We start from the raw sequence: 25,683 nt of genomic DNA on the forward strand, positions 1-25,683 counted from the left end.
TCTGCAACATACCGAAACGCAAATGCACATTTAACAATGACTTGTACAAGAAATTCTCCGTGTTCTATGCCGGTCAGGACAAGTGAGAGGCCAAGTGCACAGGTTGCGAAGTGAGAGTACAGTGTTCCCTCATTTATCGTGGGGGTTACGTTCTAAAAATAACCCGCGATATGTGAAATCCGCAAAGTAGTCAACTTTATATTTTACAATTATTCTATCTGTTTTAAGGCTGTAAAACCCCTCAGCACACACAGGACAGGTGCAACCCTTTTTAAATCCTTCTTAAAACTTATTGCTGCTGTCGTCGTGTTAATTTCCTCCTTCTTTATGTAACAAACTGAATATTAATTTATTCCGTAATGGAGCCCTACAGCGCAGAGTCCTGCACGGGTCAGTTTTTGGAGACTCGCAGTATAACACCGCACCCGCGCAGTACAACACCACACCTGCCCCTTAACCCGAGATTATATCAAACTTTTGCGCTGCCTATGCCATGGACTGAACTAAGACTAAACCAGGACTGAACTAGGACTAAAACAAGAGTAAACCAGGACTAAACCAGGACGCACTGTCGGGACGGGCTCGGAAGGGACCGCAGGAGAAAGGACCGATGGACAGCTCCGCACCTCACAAAGGTGAACGCAGCAATTGCCCGATCGCGCTTTGCAGACAAACTGCTCGGCGTTCTCTCTCTTAAATCCAAGATTAGTCCTGGTTTAGACCTGGTTTAGTCCTGACCCACCCGTGTGTAAAAAAAAAACATGCAAAACTGACAGAAAAAGGAAAAGAAAAAAAAAAATCTGCAAAACGGCGAGAACGCAAAAGGTGAACCGCGATATAACAAGGGACTGTAGCTCAATGTCGAGGCCCCACCTCCCACCCCCGGTAAGGTGTCCGGGTTTTCACAAATGGCAATATGGTCACCCTAATTTAGGTGTAGACATGACTTCTCACATCATTTTACAAAGTCATGAACAATTTTCCCATGTTGTTTTTCATTTTTCTGAAGCCAGCTCACAAAGACAGAATCATCTACATACTTAATTATTGTTGCTCTGACACTTATTGATGTAGAGTATGAACAGCAGGGATGATAGAACGTATCCCTGCGGTGATCCTGTTGATATGGATAATAGGAGATAGATGATGTCTGAGGCGTCCATGTCTCTTTAAAGATGGATTAGATGGATTGTCTTTCCTAACAAAAACAACCTCTTAAACTCTCCTCTCTTATACATACTTTTTGGTCATGTCCTAACCTTAACAACTATTGGACTTCAATGTTCCATATATTGTCTGAGGCATATAAAACAAAAATTCCCGCCAATGCTTTGACTGCGCTCTTCGGTGTGCTGCCCCATGGTGTATCTACCACGGAGCATTGTTCTCGTGCTGTAGCCTTCGCTTCTGTGATAGCGCAGCACCTCATTCTCTTGAGGTGGAAGGAAGCGATCCCTCCCACACATGACCAATGGATAAATGATCTTATGAGTTTTTTACACATTGAGAAGATGAAATTTACCCTTGCAGGTTCGACCACAAAATTTGAAAAAAAAAAAACATGGCAGCCATTTTTGAAATACATGGACACATATAAAATGGGCACCATACCTTAGCATGGTGGTGTCTGTCTTTTTCTTAATCTGTCACTGTGTATTTATCTGTCTTTGTATTATCTGCTGTTTATTTATTTATTTATTATTATGATGATGATGATGATGATGATGATTATTATTATTATTATTATTATTATTATTTAATTTTATTTTACTTTAGCTTTTATTATTACTATTACTATTGCTATTATTATTAATCTATTTTATTTTATTTTTATTTTATTATTATTATTATTATTTTTATTTTTTTATTTATTTTTTTGTTCTATGTTTTGTTTTGTTTTTTCTTGGGGTTATTTTTTGGGAAAAAAATTACATAAATATGATGTCTGGTATACATACTTTGTAATGTGCAATCGAAATTTATAAAAAAAAAAAAAAAAAAAAAAAAAAAAAACTCTCCTCTCAAACCATTTTTTGTCTCCGGATAAAATCTGCACCTAGATCTTTAAGTGCAATATGTACTGTAACTTTCCCAACACTGGAACTAAAGAACAGAACAGAACAGAGATCCCTTAGTCACCACATTAGTGATTTCCTGTAGCCTCCCCTGTGCAGTACCAGCGCAGACGTGATACAGCTCCAGTCTGTGGTCTGAGCCGAGCTGATAACCCCATCGCTATGACGATCCAGCAGGCCACGCCCACACATGTCAGCCTGAGTGACACAAACAAGATTTCACTGCGGCCTTCTGGGAAATATGACACATGAGATTATTGTGACTATTATTAAACTGGCACACAGACGAAAGGTTTCAGCTCTCATGTTTACAGACGCCATTTTTCATCATTGTTAGTTGTGAGTTTAAAAGTTTAGAAGCACTTCACAACTGTCAGAGGCAAGAGTAGTTTTTTTCTAACAGTGGTATTTTCTGGTTCTCAGATGTTAAAAAGCTTTAGAAGGGGTGGTCTGTGATCTCATGTTGACATTATAGCTGTACTGAGGCAGAAATTTAACTGTTTCAACTCAAAAGATCTTGCGTTTTTTCAGTGCCCAGTACAGTATATGAATGCATGAAGGTACACTTTTTGTCCCCAATGTCCTCTGCATTTGACCCATCCTTCAATCAATGCTTCTGTGGCAACCTGTCAGAAGCAGTGGGACCCATCTCCAGATCTTGGACTAGTGTAGAGCAGGTTCTAGAAGTGATAGCTTTGTGCGTTTAGGAAATGTGCTTTTGGGCAACTGTCTTTTGCTTTTGGAGAAGGTCAGACGTGGAACACAATGCAGTTCACATATGAGAACTCTCAACACTGACAGCGTTTTTCTAAAGCTTTAAAACAGTGATTGTTCAGTGATCAAATATGTCACCATGTTGAGCAAAATTACATCTTTATATTGAGGGATTGTTGGTTTAACTTTTGCCTTCAAATGTACTGTCCTTATTGCTGTATGTATAGTGAATGCGCTGGCGTTACATTTGCTTTTGTGTGATTGTTTCTCTACTTTTCTCTGTTCTGTGACTGTTAACGGGCTCCTACAGCCCCTCTCAAACAGTGAGAGACACAGGACTACATTTATACTATAATAATCCCTACAACTGTACAGCAACTCACCCTTATGTAACAGATAATACTCCCTACAACTGCACAACGCACCCTTATGTAACAGATAATACTCCCTACAACTGTACAACAACGCACCCTTATGTAACAGATAATACTCCCTACAACTGTACAACAACGCACCCTTATGTAACAGATAATACTCCCTACAACTGTACACACAACGCACCCTTATGTAACAGATAATACTCCCTACAACTGTACAACAACGCACCCTTATGTAACAGATAATACTCCCTACAACTGCACAACGCACCCTTATGTAACAGATAATACTCCCTACAACTGTACAACAACTACTCACCCTTTATGTAACTCTATGTCCTGTCAATCATCGCATCATTGTTGCACTGTCTTCCTATGACCTCTTGTATAAAACTGTGATTTTTATATTTTATTACTTATCTTTCTATTTTATTTTGACTTGTACATTTACATTTCTATAATTATGTCTTATCTGACACACATCCACCTGTCTCTTGCTCTTTTTTGCTTCTTATTTAGAATGTATTATTACCACTTATATTTGCGTTCTTTTTTATATTATTTTGTGATGTGTGAGCTACTGTGTCCAAATACTTTCCCTTGTGGATCAGTAAAGTTTGTGTAAGTCTAAGTCTAAGTCTGACATCATCTTGTGGAGGGATGAAGAGGGAAATGAGCCACGTTAGCTCTAATAATTTTAATACATATGGGTTGATGGGGAGGAACATGCAAACTCCTGAGAGTCGAAACTTCTATTTGGCAAGAGTGTTAGCCGCTCAGCCACAACCACCCACACTACAAGTTTGAGTTTGAAGTTGGTGAAAAAGAACATTAGGCCCTAGTCATGCTTACTGGAAAACATTTGGAAACATGCGGATGATGACTTCAATGTAGTTACCAACACTGGGCATGTGACAAAACCGTGGATTCAGCAGCAGCATCTTCACAACCTGACAAAGCTTTCCATGGGGGACAGGACTCTAATCTCATCTTCGACGTCACTTACAGACAGCTGGATCTAACTGCTGATCTGATGAACATAATAGAACACAATGACATCTTGACGACATCGAACCAGGAAATACGAGTAAATATGTCTGTACTCAGGTCTCTGCACTGGCAGTATTTAGTCAGGACTAAATACAGGGAGTCAGCGTTTCAGGTTCACGCAGCTAAAACCTGGAACAGTCTTCCTAAACATGTGAGACAGACTCTTCTGTGACGCTGTTTAAATCCAGGCTCAAAACAGTTCTATTTATCTGTGCATATGACTGAAAGATTTTCATTCCGCACTCTTCTCTCTTATTTATGTAATTAATCTCTCTCTCTCTTTTTTAATTTTAATCTTTAAATCAGGGGTGTCCAAACTTTTTTCATCAAGGGCCACATATCTAAACATAGATGAAGCAGAGGGCTGAGGGCCGTAGACTGGAGCTCAATACTTGAAATATGTTCATGTTTAAACACGTTAGAATGAGCCATCAGTCTTTACTCAAGCTAAGATCCTTAAAACCACACACTAAATGTAAAATATTGCTTTATTAAGGTAGATTTTCAAAAAACTTGCAGTGAAAAGTTAATTTTTAATTGATGCAAGGTAATTTGGGACAAATCACCTGGAAGCCTGAGGGCCAAGAAAAATTTATCTGAGGGCTGCATCTGGCCCACAGGCCATAGTTTGGACATGCCTGCTTTAAATATATGATGATTATTTATGTTTTGATTTGTTTTTATTGTGATTTTAATGTTTTTCTTATTCTGTAAAGCACTTTGAATTATTTGTGTACAAATTGTGCTATACAAATAAACTTGCCTTGCCAACAGAGCCCAAAGGAAGTCGTCATCATGTTTCCAAGCGTCTTCCTGTTTTGTAACGTGAGCATGATTAGAGCCTATTGTGCAGAATGACAATTTTTTCTCTTTTACTCATTTTGCTTTAAAACCAGCATAGAAACAAGTATTAGTTCTGCATAGAAATTAGTTATCATCTTAACAAGTTAACAGCTCCTGTTATGTAGTAAAGGCTTCCAAGTAGATGACAGAGGCCGATTTCTTCATTTAAACATCAGTGTTCACATTTTATTGAAAATAGCAGCAACTAAATACAACAGTAACACAGAGCAACATTGATTCTATTTGTTTTCTTTTGAAGAGTCAAGATGGCAGTGAAAATGCATTTAGTGTACCTTTTTTACTTGCTTTCTATTCATATTCTCAATAACAATAAGATATTAAATACAAATAAATATAATAAAGTTACAACAGCTCCCTTTTACCTTTTGTTCAGTGGAGATTGGCAGTTCCAGGGCTTAAATCATCCAAATGATTCTAGTGAAGGTGTATAGAGTTTAAAAACACAGTGGAGCACTTTCTGTATTACCACATGCCATTATAAGGTGTAACAGCATTTTTTTTTTATTGCCACAAATCATTTCACATCAACAGTGTCCTGAAACCGGGCCATCACACAATTTATATATTTACTCCTCCCCCCCATGGCATGTTAGGGCATGAGTGTTATTTGAAAAAGTCAATCACTGGACCCCACCTCTTTTCAAAAGTTGGCACCTTGAGCTGTTCTTGAGCCGTTAACAGTTCCATTGTATAAACTTGTCTGATTTTTGATCTCCACTGATCAATGGTCGGTGTCTGGCATTTTCTGTTTTGAGCGAAGAACCTAAATCTGCAGGGTTTGTGTGTTAAACGTGTGGATGAAAGTAAACACAACTCCAGGTCTGTTTGTCATTGATGACAAAACATCATCAAAACTTAACCTTGCAGCTCTCTTCTTCATGTTCGTGACTTGACAGCGAGTCTATATTCAAACATTACTCAAACTTCTCAGGATACAATCTGTCTTTTTTGCATTTGCCGAGAGATTACACCTGTGCGAGGAGGCGTGGCTCCGCTCCACCAATCCCAGCCCTGCTCTGCTCCTCTCCTACCCCAGCTGTGGAGCGCCGGGGCAGGCAGAGCGAGGGCAGGGAGGAGGGAGGGAGGGAGGGGGGGGTTGAATCTGAGGAGCACAGCCTATGGTGCAGATTACACTTATCAACCAGGGACACGCTGTAACGGTCGGACCCGGGCTCGGAGCGGCGAGGAGGGGCAGGGGGCTGGGGACGGAGATAGGACGCGGGGGTAATAGTGTGGGTTTGAGACAGCAGGGCAAAAATATAACTGACAAATCATAAAGTGACCACAGCACGCAACAGATTGTCAGTCAAGTCTGTCACATGAGAGGGGGTTAGAGGAACAGGCCAGGGAGTGAAGTCTAAGAAAGAGTTCACTATTTCTTTCAAAAAATACTCTATAAGTATAAGTAAAAGGTAGTGAAAGTTAAATGTTATTCAGGTAGGTGAAAGTTATGTGTTGTCAAATTTTACAGGTTTTATTTCCAAGGAATAGAATAAAATCAGTTGTGTCATCTGACAAAGTACTGTGTAAGCTTAAAGGGACAGTTCAGAATTTTGGTCATAGAGCCTCATTTCCTAGTGAGCCAGAGTGTTGGAGACATGTGGAGACACTTTTTGAAATATTCCATCCAGTCCTTGTATTTGGAGAGGTTGTTGATGCTAGGCTAGCGCAAGTCAATGGCCATAGTTAGCCTGCCACTAAAAACAGTCTTTCCCACGCCACAGTGTACCCGAGGCAAATCTATTATTACACCAGACTGTCCATGTAAATGTTTGTGTTGATAGAATAATTTTAGAAGTAAAACTAACCTTGTATTGCATGAATTGTCACATGTTGAGGGACTATTTTCTCAGCAGCAAGTGGAATTTTACTCTGCTTTAGTTAGTTGTGATGATGTGAACGTGGTCATAACTGGAACAGGCTTCTTCATGTGCTCTATGTGTCGCTATGGCAACTGCACGTAAACAGACATTTTTATTACAGAGCCAGTTGGCACTAGGTGATATCATTCCGCCACAGCTCACTGCTGCTGCTCAGACATAAATCCTTCAAATGCAAGGTTGGTTTTACTTCTAAAATTATTCTATCAACACAGACATTTACATGGACAGTCTGGTGTAATAATAGATTTCCTGTGGGTGTTTTGTGGAGTGGGTAAGACTGTTTTTAGTGGCAGGCTAACTATGGCCATTGACTTGCGCTAGCCTAGCACCACCGACATCTGTAAATACAAGGACTGGATGAATTGTTTCAAAAAGTGTCTACACATATCTACAACACTCTGGCTCACTAGGAAATTAGGCCCCATGTCCAAAATTCTGAACTATCCCTTTAAGAACAACTCTTAGATATTAAAATATACTATAACTGTTTTTTTTTTACTTTACTTTACTTTACTTTACTTTATTTTCCGTTACTTTTACATTTTGAGCTCAAGTCCTGCCTTTAGCAAATATTAATTCTTAATTCTTACAATTATTTGAAGAGCCACTGTTGACAAATCTGCACAATTCTTCATCATTATCTCTTCATTACTATTATTTATTTGTCCCTTAGGCTTTATTAGTTTAGGGTGAAGAACAGCAAACTGACAGAGCAACAATCAAACTCACAACGCTTTAACATTTCTCAAAATATATGACATTTGTTTTACTCTTAAAGTACGTTTTAAATGAGATACTTTTACTCATTTTATATTTTCTGTATCAAAAAATTTTCGAATAAACACAAGTGATTATTACAACTCGCCTCTGTAGGCAGTTTGTGTTCTTGCATGAAATTTTTAAACTAACAAGTGATTATTTTTCTTTTTTTCCATAATTTTGGCTAAAGAGCAGAGTTGGGGATTGGCTCTAGTCAGACTTGAGTCACTATTTTTGGGACTTGAGACTCGACTTGATAAAATGGACTAAGACTTGGGACTCGACTTGGAATTGTAGGTCAATAACTTGGGATTGACTTGGACTTGAGAAGACTTGAGGAGCACTTTTAAATCTGAATTTGTTTTATTCTGACTGTAACGATTCACACTAAGATCTTGTCAAGACATTTAAAAATAAAAAGTTTACATTTCTACAACTCTTATATACTTTATAAATACTCACATGTAAATATACTATGACTTTATAAGCACAATTTATCTTAAAAAGTCATAAATTGCAAAAATCTAAACTATATTTGGTACTTTGGTTTAAAGACTTGAAATGACTTGAAGCTCAAAGCAGACAACTTGGACTTGACTTGGACTTATGGGCCAGTGACTCGAGACTCGACTTGTACTTGGCTTTATTTGACTTGGGACTTGACACGGGCTTGAGGCCAAAGACTTAAGACTTGCAAAACGACGACTTGGTTCCACCTCTGCTGAACAGTCTGCTTTGTTTTGTTTTTTTGTTGTTTTGTTTTTTTTTTACAGTGGGGCAGCAGTGGTTCTAGTGCAAATTATTGTTGTGTCCTTAGGCAAAACACTTCCTCTACATGTCCTAGTACTGAATATGTTGTTGCGTGAATGTTGGTTGGTCGGTTGGTTGGTTTGAGTGTCCAAAAAAATGCTATATTAATCAGCAGCATTATTAGTCATCGATCGTTGTTTTTCTGACAAAACATGCAACAAACGAATTAAATCAGGGAATTGCAACCACAATCTCGTCACTCCTGCTTATCACTTACAACTTACAAGGACTCATAACCACTCACTAATAGCTGTGTAAAGTGTTGACATGACAGGGCTGGTGGAGATGAAAATGAGCCGACAGTCAACAGTTTAGTCTCTGCCCCGGAGCCACGGCAAAAGAAGACCAACGAGAACCAGAGTCAACACAGGGCAGAGGCTGAGCTCCTGGATCCTCAGTGTGTGTGTGTAGATCTGCTCTGAGGGAATGTTTGCTCTGACGGGAGGGTCCGACCGTCTCCTCACATCCTCTTCGTCCTTCTGACGTTAAGGAGTCAAATCTAGTCACGGCAGCCTCGCCCTGCGCCCTTCTCATCTGATTAGTGAGGCTTTTTCTTTGTAAGCCTGGGTTCAAATAGACCTTATTAGACTTAGACTTAGACTTTGACACACTTTATTGATCCACTAGGGAAATTATTTGGACACTGTAGCTCACACATCACAATATAATATAATAACAAAGAGAGCACAACGTGTCCAAAGTGAGCAAGGAAAAATAAAAAACATATATAGTTAAAATATTATCAAATAAATTAAGTAATCTTGCTTTAATGGACCCAACTAGACATGCTTAAGTAATATTTTCAAGCTGTTTTTGCATTACAAATTCAGATAAATTATAAATGCATTGGAAATTCCTTATGTTTTTATTACATCGTCAAACTTAGAGCGACCAGACGTCTCTGTTTACCTGAGTTTTGAGCTCTGTCCCGGCAGATTTATCCAAAACCAGTGATTTGTCCCAGTTTGATACAAAAAATGTCCCAGGTATCCCTATTTTTGACAAATTTGATCCCTGCCAACAGTAAAGAGAGGCATAAATTGTCACTTGTTTAAGTAAAATACAGAAAAACTGCTTAAAAATGACCAAAACACAAAGAAAATGTGACTATACTAGCTATTAGTTATGAATTCATAGTTGAACTTAGATCATGAGTACTTAGTTTCACATAGTTCACAATATAATATAATAACAAAGAATAAAAAATATAAATGGCGATAATAAATTCTAAATAAGTCCCAAAAAGATAACATAATTATATAAATGTGTATGTACAAGTCAAAATAAAATAGAAAAATAAGTAATAAAATATAAAATCTGTTTCTTTTTGTCTTTTTTCAAACATGGATGGATCCCAGTAGGTGCTTGAGATACTGCAGCAACTAAACTGAAAAATAATAGCCTAGTTGTAATGAATAAAAATAATAATAATAATAAATAAATAAAAGATAAATTGTAATAAAATACAATAAAATTGCTCCTGGCTTTGTAATACTGAATCCTGGATACTAAGCCCAGGTAATTAAGCCTAAAATTTGTGACATAGGGCTAGAAAAAAATCAAGTTTTGGTTTGTAAAATTAAGAGATTTTTCAATCAATACCAAAAAGTTCAAACGAGGCCTAAAACACAATCCATACAACAGCGCCCTCTGGTGGCTAAGATGCTCAATATGTCGGCCAATAGTAAGTTTGTGGTACAGTCCATTTCTTTTTTCTTTCTTCTTTCCTTTCTTTCTTTCTTTTTTTCTTTTTTTTTTTATCGTCCTAAATAATAAAACAAAACTGAACATCAAAACATTTCCTTGTTGCGGAGTTTATGTGTTAAATGTTATTTTATATATATACATGACAAGGTTTAAACGTTGGATGATTGAATATGGATCCATGTCAGATTAAATTTAATTAATGAGTCACAATTAATCGATTAAATATGACCATTAACATTTTATCGATTAAAAAGTGCACTAAAACAAAACACGCGGAACCTTTTGTTGTCAACCAACGCAGTCCACTCGACTTTATTTTGTTGTAGGACCACTATGGGAAATCGTGTCTGAAAAGTGTCCGTGTTTGCATTTCCCCATTTTAATAAAACTACAGATATTATCGTTTCTTCTGGTGAGGTTTACGGGTTAAAAATGTCTCAGAGAGGGCCGAGGGTGGATTTGAGCCTGAAGGAGCTGTCCCTGTCCGCCCAGAGCCCACAGATCCCGGGGAACTGCGCGTGTCTGCCGCTGCAGGGGACCCGGCTAGTGTGTGTGGAGTATCCAGCCGTGATCCAGAACCTGAACCGAGCCTTGGAGAGTCTGGGCGGAGAGCACACCGTGTCCAAAGTGAGCAAAGAATTATAAAAAAAACATATATATTTAAAATGTTAGCAAATAAATTAAGTAATCTTCCTTTAATAAACCCAACTAGACAAGCCTAAGTCATATTTTCATGCTATTTTTGCATTGTAAATTCAGATAAATTATAAATGCACTGGAAAATCCTTATGTTTTTATTACATAGTCACACTTAGAGTGACCAGACGTCCTTATTTAGCCGAGACAGTCCCAGTTTTGAGCCCTGTGTCCCCTGTGCCTGCAGATTTATACAAAACCAGTGATTTGTCACAGTTTTATACAAGAAATGTCCCAGGTGTCTCTATTTTTGACAAATTTGATCCCTGCCAACAGTAAAGAGAGGTATACATTGTCATTTGTTTAAGTAAAATACAGAAAAGCTGCTTGAAAATAAACAAAACACAAAGAAAATGTGACTATTCTAGCTTATGTTAGTCATGAATACGTAGTTCATAGTTGAACTAGTTCATAGATGCAGTACATAGTTTCCACACATTGTTCACCTCTGAGTAAATACAGTATGTCTTTAAAACACCTTATTTAGAACATTTCTTGTATTACATTTATATTATAGCCTTGTTAAAGTATGCTGAAGCAAAAAGCAATGTGTACCATGCCTTACACCTGTGTTTGGCAGCTCATAACTTTTATACCCTAACCAGATTAAATGTAGTACTTTTAAATATTATCAAATGCTACATATTTGCACATTTTTATTCTTTCTTTCAACCCATCCATATTTTAGGTTTGAGGATGCTGAGACATATTGAGTTTTCTTGCTTTAGGAACAGCAGACTTCCAATGCCTTGCTGTACACCCGGAGAATGGGTCAAGTGCAGAACAATTTTCCTTAATTACCCACTTGTTTCCCAATTTTATTATTACCAACCACCACACACCGGGGGAGTCGCAGTTTTTGATTTTGAAAATCTGGTTACCCTAGTCAAACTCAAAATATAATGGCTTGTAAAGCTTAATAAAACTGATGTTATTAGGTGGGGGGACAAAAAGGAAAAAGTTATCTTGATAATATTTTGACAATATACCAGACTAATAATGGCAATCCATGAGAAATGCTCTTCATATCCCTGTAAATGTCTTTGTTGAAGTTCAAAGTGTCAAACATAATATGAATGGACAAAAATGAGCCAGAAAGGTGCAAGTTTTTATTTTTATTTTTTTTAAATTATAAATAGGCCCTTTCTGCAGACAATTTGTAGACTTTTTACTAGTTATTCTCCAAAACAGTAATTGCGGTATTAATTTGTTACTTGATTTATATTGAACGTATGCATGTTTCTAAAATACTTTATCATAAAAATTACAAAATGACAATAATTAGGGAATACAGTCACAATATTCAGGTAGATATAAACATGTAAAATATATTGTACAGTTGCTTTCATTTACCGTTCCATACTTTGTTTTTCCCCACAGACATATGCCAACCCAAACCGGCGGCTGGAGCTGCGTCTGCGCCCTCAGGACCCCTTCTGTCACTCTCTGTGTGGAAACCGTCTGGACTCGAGTAATCTGCTGATGCGAGTGCGGCGCCGAGTGAGGAAGAGTGACCCCACGGATGTGCAGATACAGACTGAGATACTGGGCATCATAGGAACGACATACAAGTTTCAAGGTTTGGCATCACTAGTACTGTAGAGGGGAGAAAGGGTGTGAAATGAACATGAACATGAACATCAGACAAGGCTAACTGTATCTTCTACAGTTGTCGTTGGGAGTATTAGTCCCAATACAAATAGTGTTAGTTGAAGTGCAGCAGTATGAGAGGGTAACTGAACTAGAAGTAGAGAAATTAGAAAAGTAGAATTTCCCACAAACAAGTCCAAACTTTCTACTGCTAAAAGATTCTCTCCAGAAAATCCAGTTCTGTTCACATTTGCATATCTTTACTGTGTCTTTAATACTGTGTGTTACGCACTATGCTGCTTGATTGTCTCCATGGAGATGTTATTGCTTTACCTATATGTTCCACAGTATTGCATTACACTTATCAATTTCCTTGTGACACCAAGACAAGTTCCAGGTCAATAGAAGAGATCCAGCTCATAGAAATAATGTATGTTTTTCAGGGCATTTTTATCACCTGTAATTGCAGAAATGCAAGGTAAATACTTTTAATGCCACACAGAAACATTCTAGGCAAAGCAGTAACATCTCTGGAGACAAGCATGTTCTATTTTGCACAATTTACACATATGTTTTACAAGATTAGATAGGATCTTTAGATTACTATAAATAAGAGAGACTGCTGTTGCTCTAGTAGTCTATCAATACACTATTTCATCCTGATGTGGTACATAGTTTTCTCACATTGTTCACATTTTACTCACTTTGAGTAAGTTGAATATGTCTTTAAAACATTCTGTATATTATATATATTTTGTAGCCTTGTTAAAGTAATAAAACTAGGCCCCATTGGAGCATGCTGAAGCAAAAAGCAATGTCTTACACCTGTGTTTGACAGCTCATACCTTTTATACCTTTTATATAATATTTTAAATATTATCAAATGCTATAAGCCACATATTTGCACATTTTTATTCTTTCTTTCAACCTGTCCATATTTTAGGATTGAGGATGTTGAGGATATGACTCCATATTGAGTTTTCTTTCTTTAGGAATGGCAGACTTCCAATGCCTCGCTGTACACCCAGAGAATGGCCGTAAGATGTCCCTGTACGACAGGATCGTCCTGACACGGCCGGAGAGTCAGGACTTCTTTGAGCAGCCGCTGCCGTACTTCCTGCCCCCCGCCATTTTCTCTCGCCTTGACACGCCCATTGACTACTTCTACCGGCCCGACGTCATGCACAAGACGTAACTGAATCTATGCACTTACAAAACATGCGTTCTAAAAAGAGATAATTTTGTTTGCAAAAGTGTTTTTCTCATTTTCAACACTTTTATGTCATATTTTCAAATGGAGGGCCAGAGCCTATAAAACTTTATTGAAAATTCCCTGTTTTTGAAATAAACCACAAATGGACCCAGACCCAATATAATATTAATTAATAAATATTTTAATTAATCTAATATTAATTTTTAGCGTCTTAACAATCATAGAGAGTACAATACAGCGGACATGGCTACCCCAGCTGTTGCTCTGATTGGAACTTGCCTTATTGTTCTGTAATCACGCTGTCTGGTCTCTCCTACTTATGCTTCAGGTGTGAGAGGGTACATGTTACTAATGTTTTGTCTTGACTGTAATAACAGCTATAACAAGCCCAAACACTTAACTAGCCAATTGCATCATGGTATTCTGATCGGTTCTCCAGCTGTAATTGTAAACTGTAGCATTTTTAGATTGTTGTGTGATGTCACTTAAGGCTAACTGTATATATATTTTTTTTATTCTAGTGGAGATGGAGGTCCTCATAAGAACTTCATTGGTCTGAATCGGGCCCGGCGCCCACACAACGCCATCTTTGTGACCTTCCTGGACCCTGTGCCAAATGAGTGCATGGAGATGGCCAAAGTCAACTGGCAGCGTGTGTGCGTGAAGGAGAGCGACCGAAGGGCTGAGCAGCAGATCACAGAGGTACTGACTCTGGTACTGACTCTGGTACTGGCCCTGTGGCTAATAGCTGCTAATACCTACCTGACTAGTAGCAGATGCATGAGGCTTTTATCACTTATAGACTGGCTCACACTGAAAAGAGTGACCAGATCGTCAAAAAAGGCTGTATTTACCTTTTTTAACTAGGATATTGCTTTTGCTTTTCAGGGAAGTTCTACTATTAACATTATTGACAGGGGTTTTATATAACTTTTCTTCTGGAGGGTACACCACCTGCTTGTCTCCATGGAGATGACTCTGCTTTGCCTCGAATGCTCCACAGTATGGCAACTTATGTGTGTCCATGGAGACAAGCAGGTGATGCCGCCAGTTCAAGTTACATGTCAGATCTGCAGAGAGGTGAGCCCACTCACAGTAAGATTGCAGGATTTTGTGTGTATTTTAGCAAATAAAAGACACTGTGCACAATTATCAGGCAAGTCTGTATTTTGACCATATCCTGATTTTTATGCATATTCTCCAACTCCAAGCTGTATAAACTTGAATTCTTGTTGGATTCAAGCAGATCCGGTGTTATTTGTGTAACGATTGAGGGTTAAGGAGATCAACATCCTATATCAAGGTGTGAGGAATTATTAAGCAGCTTCTTTTCTTCAGGCAAAATGGGCCAAAAAAGAGATTTGACTGACTCTGAAAAATCAACTCTCCTGAAATTGTAAAGATATTGGGGTGTGGTTACAGAACCATCAGCTATTTTGTTGCAAATAGTCAACAGTGTCACAAGACAAGTGTTGAGAAAAAAAAGACGCAAAGATTTGAGAAGAATCAAACATGAAGCTATTAGGAAGCTATTATCCTCCAGATCTGTCCTATTCCATATTTATTTGTACTGGTAAATATGGAGATAGATAAGTTTAATGCTATACATTAGTAGTTTTAAAATTGCAGATAAAAAGTTACATTTTTAATTTAATTGTGCCCTAAATAAAGTTATCTAAAGTTATCAAACACAATTCCACAGTACTTCACAGGTGGTACACTCTACCACAGTAGTCTCTTATCACCTAGTATTTTATCATGTAGTACTTCTCACCTGGCTGGTGTTACACCTGCCCCTCTCATATGTCTGACTTATATCAGGGTTATTGAAACAGGAACACCATGTAAAGTTTTCTGAATGTGTGTAATCTTATCTGGCACCCTGCTGTTCCCTGTAGATGTTTGAGAGGCGGCCCATCTGGTCCAGAAATGCTGTGAAGGCCAACATAGACGTGCACCCGGACAAGCTCAAGCTGCTGCTGCCCCTAGTGGCCTATTATATGGTGAGTCCACATGAAATCATGTTCATTGTATTCAAGGAACTGTGGACACACTCGGATGATGGGATCAGTAACGGGAAAACATGCTGTTACTATGGAGGGTCTTATGTCTAAATGTGACTAATGCATGAGTACATAATCATTGATGTCTACTGTGTCAGTAAAGCCAATCAACTGCCAAAATCTATGAACCAGATTGAATGATTTGGGAATTTGATCTGAATATTTCTAAGATGTTGTAGCTGCTGTCAGATGGACATGTTTTAAGAGAAACATGACCTGTTAAATGTGCCCTTAACGTTTCTAGTCTGCCACCTGCATGTTTAAAATTAAAAAAATTATATTTGCAGTAAAACAAGTAAAATAATTGAACAAATGCAAGCTACATGAATTTGAGCTGTACTGTGAAAGACAAGCAGATGGTGGACTCCCCACTAAATGTCACTATGTAACTTACATAGTGGTGGAATCATCAAAACATTTAATATAGTACATAATAAGACACTTCTCTGCAGAGGTCATTATAACACTTTCCCCTTTTTGCAATTAGAGCTTGGGATCGAATATCAAAAAATGGTCATTGCCATGGAAAACCTTTGTGGCAGTAATGCGTAACTCTCACAGAGATACTATATTTGCCAAAACAATGCTGAAAAGTAGATGAAAGCGTGGTGGAACAACCTGACTTAACTCTTGGGTCACTTAACTCTTGGGTCACTACTGGCAAATCCATCTCTCTCCCTCTAGTGTCAGAAAACATTTGAATGGACACTAGGCTAGTATTTAGCATCTTAAATATCTTATATCTCCTTCAGGCTCACTGAAAATGTGTGATGACACAATCCTTAGCTCTATGGAATATTCACTGTTGATGTGAATTGGATAATGTCAGAAGATGTAAAAAGAGACCCGTATAGTGATGTACTAGACAAAATCATCAAGGACAGCACACACATGTAGCTGAGACTCACATTTCTAAAATTCCGATTTGCAGGAAATGGAGTAATATAATATTAAAATGTAATATTTGTAAAATGAACTTTTGTGTGCAGGTGACTGGGCCGTGGAGGAGTCTATGGGTGCGGCTGGGCTACGACCCCAGGAAGAGCCCTGAGTCCAAACAGTACCAGATGCTAGACTTCAGGATCCGCTGCAGCATCAAGCACGGTACACCTCTCTCAAACTCATCTGAGCTAATTTAATGTACTTCAAGTTTTAGTCGGAACAGAAATTATTTTATTTTTATTGATTGAGCAAGGCGAGTTTATTTGTACAGTCCATTTTGTACACAAACTAATTCAAATTGCTTCACAGAATAAGAAAGACATTAAAATCACAACACAAACAAATCAAAACAAAAATAACCATCACTGAAAGAGAAGAGTGCAGGATATAAACCTTTCAGTCATATGCACAGCAGCATTTTGAGCCTGGATTTTTTATTTTTTTTTGTTTGTTTCTTTTTTACCTGGGTTCATTGGTCTTGGTCCTTGGATGAGTAGGGGGTTTGAATTGAAAAAACAATAATGCTGTCTTGTCTTAAACATAGACAGTCATCACATTTTAGTTTTCATTAGCAAAAATATGACTTTAATAAAAAGCGTTGACAAATAAATTGGTTGACTTAACACTGCATAATATTAAGAATCTCTAATAAATGTGATATCGCTTTGTATGTTGAAAATAAAAAGATCTGTTGTTGTTTTTTCTCTCTTTTAAGGTTATTCTGTCAGCGATGTGTTGGTTAAACCCAAGAGGAGTTCTCTCAGCTACACCCTGCCCAACACTTTCAACAAAACAGGTGCCATAGTTGATTAGGAACATCTTTCTTTGTGTAAATACTGTTTGTTTATTGAGTTATTCTAAATTAATATTTTGATTCAGCTATTTTATGCATCTTCATCAAAATCATACCTGGATTTATGTTTTGTTTCATGTTTGTATGTGTCTATGAAGTGCTGCATATTTATCCAGAGTTTAAATTGTACCACTTCATGACAACATTAGGTGGTAATTCGAAATGTGCTCCTCTGTGTTTTAAAATTCATCACCAAAGGTCTCCTAAGCGCTCAGCTTTAAAGTGGGACAAAACAAAGTCCTCCCATAAACACATTTTAAAGTAGAACAAAACACTAAATCATCCTTTTTTGTCATTAAACTGTGCATATGGTGAGTTTGTAGAGCATTGTCTGCTGTTCCTACTTCCTTTTTGCCACTTTCAGTGCAAACTCAAGGAGGGGTGGAGTTTTGGGGTATATGAACAGTGTGATTGGTCTAACAGTTATCCACCTCTTGTTTCTCAAATTCCACTTCTGTAATCAGAAACACCTTACTGTAATCGGGACAGTCGGGCCACGTCTTAATTCTCTTTCCTCACTTTCTTCTCCTTGGTTCCTCTCCTCAATCCTCCATTTGTCAGCTGTCAACCAAAATGAAAAAGTAAACATCAAACTATTGGTCTCAGTGAGGAGATTATATCCTGTCTCCTCCCTGTATCTCCTCTGTGGGTGGGACTTCCTTAAACATTTCCTGCAGAATCGAGGAGAGGAATCAAGGAGAAGGAAGCGAGGAAATAGAAATAAGAGGTGGCCCCAGTCCTGCGTGATGTCACATAGTACTTGAAACTGCAGTGGCCACTGGAGGCAGCACACACTCAGTTCTTGTTTGTTTGTTTTTGACCAGAAAACTGCAATTGTACCTTGTTTGCAGAAAATAGCCAAATAAGAACTAGAAACGGTAGACAATGCTGATGATTTAGTGTTTAGTTCCACTTTCAAACCAGCTAGTATCCTTGCCAGAGTAAATCCTGTGGTGTTTTGTGTACTGATGTATGTCCTGTTTTCATAGTTCCTCCGGCCGCCAGTGTGATGTCTCTGCCTGATCAGGAAGGGACCAGCCAGGAACAAAACCCCTGCACATACAAACTTAAGGTCAGTCTAGACTCCACTCCATGTAAAACTCTAGATATGGTTCATGATGGTCAGGAGATTCCATACACTATGATACTGTGTATAAATCATTACAAAATGAAAATAACAAGTCATGAGTATACCATGGAGTAAGTTAAAGAGCTCATATTACGCTGTTTTCTGATCTATGTTACAAGGTTGTGTCCTCATCACAAACAGACCTGGAGTTGTGTTTTGTTTCATTCACACATGTTTAACACAAATCCTGCATATTTAGGCTGAGTTCTTCTCTCCAACAGAAAACACTCTGTTCCAACTTGTGATATCATACATGAAGTTCTTCACTGTGTTTTAAATTTCACCTTCACTAGAATCATTCAGAGGATTTCAGCTCTGGAATTGCCAGTCTCTACTGAACTAGGTAAAATGTAGCTGTTAACTTGAAAACCTCCACTTCATGACATCACAAGTTGGAACAGAGCACTTTATAGATATAGATATAGACAATTCAGGATTACTGTATTTTCTGGGCTATTAGGCGCTTTGGATTATAACACGCACTGTCATTAAATGGTCTATTTTTTCGATATTTTTTCACAAATAAACTGCACCGGACTTTAAACGAAACACAACAGTTGGATTGGTCAGTGGGACTTTGTTTGGCGCGTTCACGGTGACTCTGGGCTTTGCTCAGTTGTGGCTCAGAAAGGCACATTGCACTCACTTTTTCGGTTCGTTTCTCCGTTCCGTTCCTCGTCGGCGTGGAGTGATGAGTGTGGCTGTGGGTGTTTTTCGCTGCACGGTCGCTGTCTGCTCCGTGTGTGTTTGCGTGTACTGCGAGTGGTGCGGCTTTGTAGTTTACTGAAGTCGTGCTAAGACACTCGAGTGGATTTGTGTATAGGGGTTAGAGGCTTAAGAGCGCGCCCTATAGCCTGGAAAATACAATACTCAAACGTGTGAATGAAACAAAACACAACTCCAGGGATGTTCCTGATGAGATAACAACATTCTAATATGGCTTAAAGCTCACAAGAATTTTTATTTTATTTTTCCATAATATAAGACCTTTAAATGTTTCAACATTTTGAATTGACAGATTCATTCATTATGTAAATACAATTGTATCTAACATAATTTTCAAGACAATAGTTCATTCATGGTTGCTCTGTGGTCTTATCATAGGTCTGTGTTAGTATGTTATATTTTGCATATTAGCATTTTGCCATCTTCTCTCAAATGTTACACAAAATTGACTATAATGTAATGTATCTTATCAAAAACATACCTGGAGTGTTTTGTTTCACTCATATGTTTGAGTAACTCTCTGTGATGTCATGTAGTGGTAGTTTTCAAGTTAACAGCTAAGTGTTACCTTTTGTTTAATAGAGATTGGCAATTACAAATCTAAAATTATTCAAATAACATAAATCAGAGAACAGCGTAATAAGGGCCCTTTAATGATGTTGATGAGTTTAACTGTGGTGAGTCAATGTTTGTTTGTTTTCCATTTGTCCTTTTGGTGCAAACATGATGATGCAATAATAAAACATGCTAAGTCTTAAATAATAGAAACGTATTGTTAAATAAGTGTCAAGAAAGCAATACAAAGTCAGTTATATGCTGTGCTTTCCTTTACACAGGAGTCTGCCTACATATTCAGAGAGGGCATGGTCCCCCCTCACAGACAGATGTTCTACCAGCTGTGTGACCTACACGTGGACAGGTAACACTGGATAAGCCCAACTTGACTGCTCTTCTGTGCTCATGTTTTATTGTAAGAAGCTATTTTTTCCATATTTCTATCCTAAAATGGCTGCGTTTGAGTAATATCAGAGACATTAGCATTTAGATCTGATATCAATTAATCATTGAAGAAGTAACAGTTTAAAGGGCCCATATTATACTATTTTCTGATCTATGTTATAATGTTGTTTTTTTTTTATCACAAACAGACCTGGAGTTGTGTTTTGTTTCATTCACACATGTTGAACACACATACCCTGCATATTTAGGCTTTCTTATATATGATATTTAGAAGTTCTTCTCTCAAACACTCCAGTGCTTTTTAAATTCCATAAACCTTCACTGGATCATTAGGATAATTTCAGACCTGAATTGCCAGTCTCACCAACAAAAGTTAAAAGGAGATGTTAACTTGAAAACTACCAGTTCATGACATCACAATTTGGAAAAGGGCACTTTGAGCTTTGGAGATGTAAACAGACTAATAATAAAGGGTGTGAATGAGAACAAAACACAACTTCAGGTCTGTTTTTTTAAGATTCTAACATGGCTTAAAGGTCACGAGAGTCAATTTTGCAACCTTTAAAGGGTCTACTGATCACTTTTTCAATTTTATTTACCTTATTTTTTCTAGTGTTGTTCATTATTTTCACAGCTGTACATACCTATATCTCTTCCCTGCAGTACACTAACCTCTGTGTGTGTGTGTTAGTATCCAGAGGGTGGTGAACGAGAACAAAGGCCTGGAGAAGAAGTGTGACGAGCGTGACGGCTGGTGTGTGGTGGGGACCACAGACCAGCTGAGGGACATCATCTCTGACTGCATCAAGAAGGTGGTCCGCTCCAAGAGGAACAAGGCCTGTAAGAAACTACTCTCACACAACACTGACATTTTTGTGCAATGGACTAATAAGAGGGAAGCATTTACAACTATAAATCCATATATACACACAATATCTCAATATGAAATACATTCCCATAAAACACAGCAAGAGGTTGCACACATATTCTTTGCCATTTGAGCCTTATTATTTCATATTGAAATGTTTTTTTATGTAGGCTATTTCAGTAGTTTACCATATTTTTCAGACTATAAGTTGCATTTTTTTTCATGGTTTGGGTGGTCCTGCAACTTATACTCCGGCGCAACTTACATTTTAAAATGTTCAGACTGACAGCCTTGAGACGCTCTAGGCTTGTGTATCAGTTTTTTGCGCATATCTCCTGCAGAAAAAAACACTGTCCTGCTGCAAGTAGTGAAATATGCAGCAGAAAACGGTTATCGAGCAGCAGAAAGAAAGTTTGGAGTGAGCGAGAAACTTGTGAGGGACTGGCGGAAAGCGGAAATGGAGAACACAGCTTCACGGCAACTGGGAATACATTTCCCCCAAAAAGTGCGACTTATAGTCCGGTGCAACTTATATGTTTTTTTTTCTTCTTCATTACACATGTTTTGGCTGGTGCGATTTATACTCTAGAGCGATTTATAGTCCGAAAAATACGGTAGTTTAATTTATTTATTGACATTGTATAAAATGCCTGTTTCCTAATAGATATGGGCCCGTTCATCACCTATTAAAGATCTGGGTTTTTCATGGCCAATGCCATTTCTTTAGAATCCAGAGTAACTGATGGCCGATAAGCTCTGCCGATATTTGTGGGCCGATACGTAGGGTCAATTTAGAGTAGTCCAAACAAATATTGTGTCTCTGTCGTATATTACTGAAAAAAATGTTTTCCAGGAAGTGTCAGACTGCCCTAAGGGTTGTAATGAGATAAATGGTTTATTTTAGGCTGTGTCTGCTCATGTTCTACACAAGGCACAGATTGGCATCAAAAAACATGCCTGACGAGGTTTTAGATCAGCCATGCATGTCTGTGTAATCTGGCGATCTCTCCAGGGTCCTATTCAAACCCTCCTTATGTTTAGTAAGGCAGTTCTGTCCAATGCACTAGCCCACAAGTTGCTCATGCTCCCACACAACAATTTTCCATAAATATATGAAAGCAGGATATAAAACAATACACTTTTTTTTAAACACAGTTTTCATTTGTGTTTGTCAAATTGCCATCTAGTGCGGAAACAGCCAAAGAGACGGCGCAGCAGCCTGAGCTCCAAACTCCCTCCGAAGTACGAAGAGGACAGCAGTGAGCAGGGTGGACGCCCCGAGGAGGAGCCTGATGAAGAGCCTGAGAGCCTGATGAAGAGCCCGATGAAGAGCCTGATGAAGGTACAGATGAAGATGCAGAGGATGAGCCTGGTGGAGCCCTTGATGAGACCAAAGAGGAAGAAGAGGAGGATGTGGAGTTCCAGCCATCAGAAGGCAGTGAGAATGAGATGGAGACAGAGATGCTGGAGTATATGTAACACAAAGATTCTTCAGAAGACACACAGACATTTTGTTCAGCCAGTTTGGATGTAATAAACACTTTGGTAAAATAATAATCCATGTTTAGTCTAATTTTTTTAATATAAAATTATAAGGGTGCTTCACACAATGTCAATGCTTTTGCATGACTATAACTAAGACACTTCTAATGTTGAATTGTTTTACATAAAATAGGATCTTTAAGTAATGTCATTTTGTTGTGATTTTAACAGGTTTCAGCTCTGTTCATCTCTGTCTATACAACAGTAAAACTAGGTCACTAGGACACTTCAACACTATGAAATGCCAATAGTGTTGACTTATTGCCAGCTACCAGCAAATCCTTTTATTCTCCTAAATATTCATGAATGAACTCTTGACGTGGAGGAGCAGCAGCACTACTCCAAGCTCCTCCCGTGTGACTGAGCTCCTCACCCTATCTCTAAGGGAGCACCCAGCCTCTCTGAGGAGGAAGCTCATTTCGAACACTGATATCTGTCAGTTACAAATACTTTAGTAAAATTATTTTATTAAAAATAAAAATATATTTGTAGTAAAAGTTTAATTTCAGATCTGCATATTGTCTGAGCTCTGACAATGGACAGCAGGAGCTGCAGTGCTGTTATGTGTTTAGAAAGGGGCAATGGTTAAATGTCCTTCCATCCATCCATTTTCGTCCACTTATCCGGGGCCGGGTCACGGGGGCAGCAGTCTAAGCAGGGACTCCCAGACTTCCCTCACCCCAGACACGTCCTCCAGCTCCTCCGGGGGGACCCCGAGGCGTTCCCAGGCCAGCCGAGAGACATAGTCCCTCCAGCGTGTCCTGGGTCTTCCCCGGGGTCTCCTCCCAGTGGGACATGCCCGGAACACCTCCCGAGGGAGGCGTCCAGGAGGCATCCGGAACAGATGCCCGAGCCACCTCAACTGGCTCCTCTCGACGTGGAGGAGCAGCGGCTCTACTCCGAGCTCCTCCCGTATGACAGAACTCCTCACCCTATCTCTAAGGGAGCACCCAGCCACCCTGCGAAGGAAACTCATTTCGAGCGCTTGTATCTGCGATCTCATCCTTTTCAGTCATTACCCAGAGCTCATGACCATAGGTGAGAGTAGGAACGAAGACTGACCGGTAAATCGAGAGCTTCGCCTTTCGGCTCAGCTCCCGCTTCACCACAACGGTCCGATAGAGCGACCATTAATAATAGCCAATAAGTAATTGGTTAAATGTCACCAATTACAATTACCTGGCTCCAATTATACTCAAATTGCAAGCGGGTAAGGCAAGGCAAGGGAAGTTTATCTGTATAGCACCATTTGTACACAAAGTCATTCAAAGTGCTTTACAGAATAAGAAATACATTCAAATCACAATACAAACTAATCAAAACATTAAAAAAATCATCATAAAACAAACACTGACAAAACAAATCTGAAACACTGGCTCTCCGTGTTTAGCTGTGACTCTGGGCACCAGCAGGAAGCCCGTCCCTGAGCTCCTCAGGGTGCAGATGGTTCAGATGGCACTAACATGTCTGAGATGTACTGTAGTTCTGGGCAATGGAGAGACTTGAACACAAGCAGAGCCACTTTAAAGTCTATTCTCTGAGCCACAGGGGGCAGTGCAGAGACCTGAGCACAGGATATATGTGCTCGTACTTCCTGGTTCGAGTCAGGACCCGAGCTGGACAGTTGAGTGTATAATGTTAAAATATAAATAAATTAAAACACAACTTCATTGTAAAACTAAATGTAATTTATAGAATACATAGTTCAAAAAAATATTTAGTAAGTAATTTAAAGTGATTATGCCAAAAAGGAGCATCATGTCAAGTACCCAAGTACAAGTACACGTTAAAAGGAACTGTGTGTAGCCTGTCCTTTTACAGTTTTAAAACACTATAACAATCACAACTGAACCTGGGTTGATGGAGGGACTCCTCCAGAATTCCCTCCCTGAGCTGCAGAGGCTGCACTAGCACTGACTCAGGATTGGCTGCAGGTGCTGGGTGGGTAGGTAGTGATCATTCAGATCAGAGAGTCCTTTTACTGGATTTCAGCATTGGAACTGGCAACTCAAATGAGTGACTCTAGGTTCATTCTGCTTTCTGTTTAGGTAATCATCATGAAAACTGAAACACAAAAGTATAACATAAATAAATGTCCATTGTTTTTTGTAGGAATAAATCAGGATTAGATTATTGTTCTCAGTATTTGATCTGAACATGTCTCCCTCATATCTGGAGACAAAGATCTTACATCTGTTCTTCAGTTCTCAGGAAAAAATCCACTCACTTACTATTATTATTTACCTGAATGTTTGTCATGGCATCTTGTGACTAGCGACCTTGGACCATTCCAGCATACAGACAGAATTAGTTCTAATGTGAGTATTGGCTCTCATTAAAGGTGTTATCAGTGCACGTGGCAGACTGGCAGAGGGCGTTGGAGATGAGAGTGTGTTGTGATTGAGCAGAGCAGTGAGAGTCTGAGCCCTGTGCTGCAGCTGTGCACACTGGTCCACAGGCTGATTGTACAGGGCTGTGTGAGGACACACTCACTGCTCTGAAGGAAGATGTAGCTCTGAGACTCATAAACGGTCTGTTACCTCCATTTAAATAATTCTTGATCATACTCATCATTCTATCCCCATTATCACTGAAGCAACAACTTACAATATGTTTAAAGATTATTATATTATGCAAAATTGAGTCTTGTGAGCTTTAAAACAGAACTAAGTAACTTCAGCAGTAGTCAGCTCGCTTGTGAAAATGCACTGTCATAAATACCCTCCCCACCGCTCAGCTGAGCCTCACATTTGTTTCCACAAAACCGATGAACACTGTATGCAACAAAATATCTCAGGTGGGTAATGTTATTGTACTCTTTAAATAAATAATAGCATTCTAAATTCCCCTCGAAATTCCAAA

The 25,683-nt window shown here is 38.7% G+C and overlaps 1 protein-coding gene across 2 annotated transcripts; it reads left to right on the top strand.

The window, feature by feature from the left end:
- The first annotated feature begins 10,557 nt into the window (after positions 1-10,557).
- On the top strand, positions 10,558-22,836 carry gtf3c5 (general transcription factor IIIC, polypeptide 5). Of its 2 annotated transcripts, XM_055153410.1 has the most exons (12): positions 10,558-10,866; positions 12,316-12,514; positions 13,518-13,716; positions 14,260-14,440; positions 15,637-15,741; positions 16,791-16,905; positions 17,459-17,539; positions 18,586-18,668; positions 20,288-20,370; positions 21,103-21,251; positions 22,467-22,496; positions 22,640-22,758. In XM_055153410.1, the coding sequence occupies exons 1-12, from the start codon at positions 10,672-10,674 to the stop codon at positions 22,756-22,758; spliced, it is 1,539 nt and encodes a 512-aa protein (XP_055009385.1). In that variant the 5' UTR covers positions 10,558-10,671. The 2 variants fall into 2 exon arrangements, with proteins under 2 accessions (XP_055009385.1, XP_020781552.2); XM_020925893.2 differs by having other exon boundaries at positions 22,467-22,836.
- The last annotated feature ends 2,847 nt before the right edge of the window (positions 22,837-25,683 follow it).

Source organism: Boleophthalmus pectinirostris, unplaced genomic scaffold (genome assembly GCF_026225935.1).
Source record: "Boleophthalmus pectinirostris isolate CB_2022bp ecotype Guang Dong unplaced genomic scaffold, ASM2622593v1 HiC_scaffold_18, whole genome shotgun sequence".
Taxonomy (NCBI): Eukaryota; Metazoa; Chordata; class Actinopteri; order Gobiiformes; family Gobiidae; genus Boleophthalmus; species Boleophthalmus pectinirostris.

Bases quoted from the DNA above. Each gene is read 5' to 3' on its own strand.
- gtf3c5 (XM_020925893.2), top strand. From the start codon at position 10,672: ATGTCTCAGAGAGGGCCGAGGGTGGATTTGAGCCTGAAGGAGCTGTCC. The intron at 16,906-17,458 runs GTACACCTCTCT...CTCTCTTTTAAG, and splicing joins CCGCTGCAGCATCAAGCACG to GTTATTCTGTCAGCGATGTG. The intron at 17,540-18,585 runs GTGCCATAGTTG...CTGTTTTCATAG, and splicing joins CAACACTTTCAACAAAACAG to TTCCTCCGGCCGCCAGTGTG.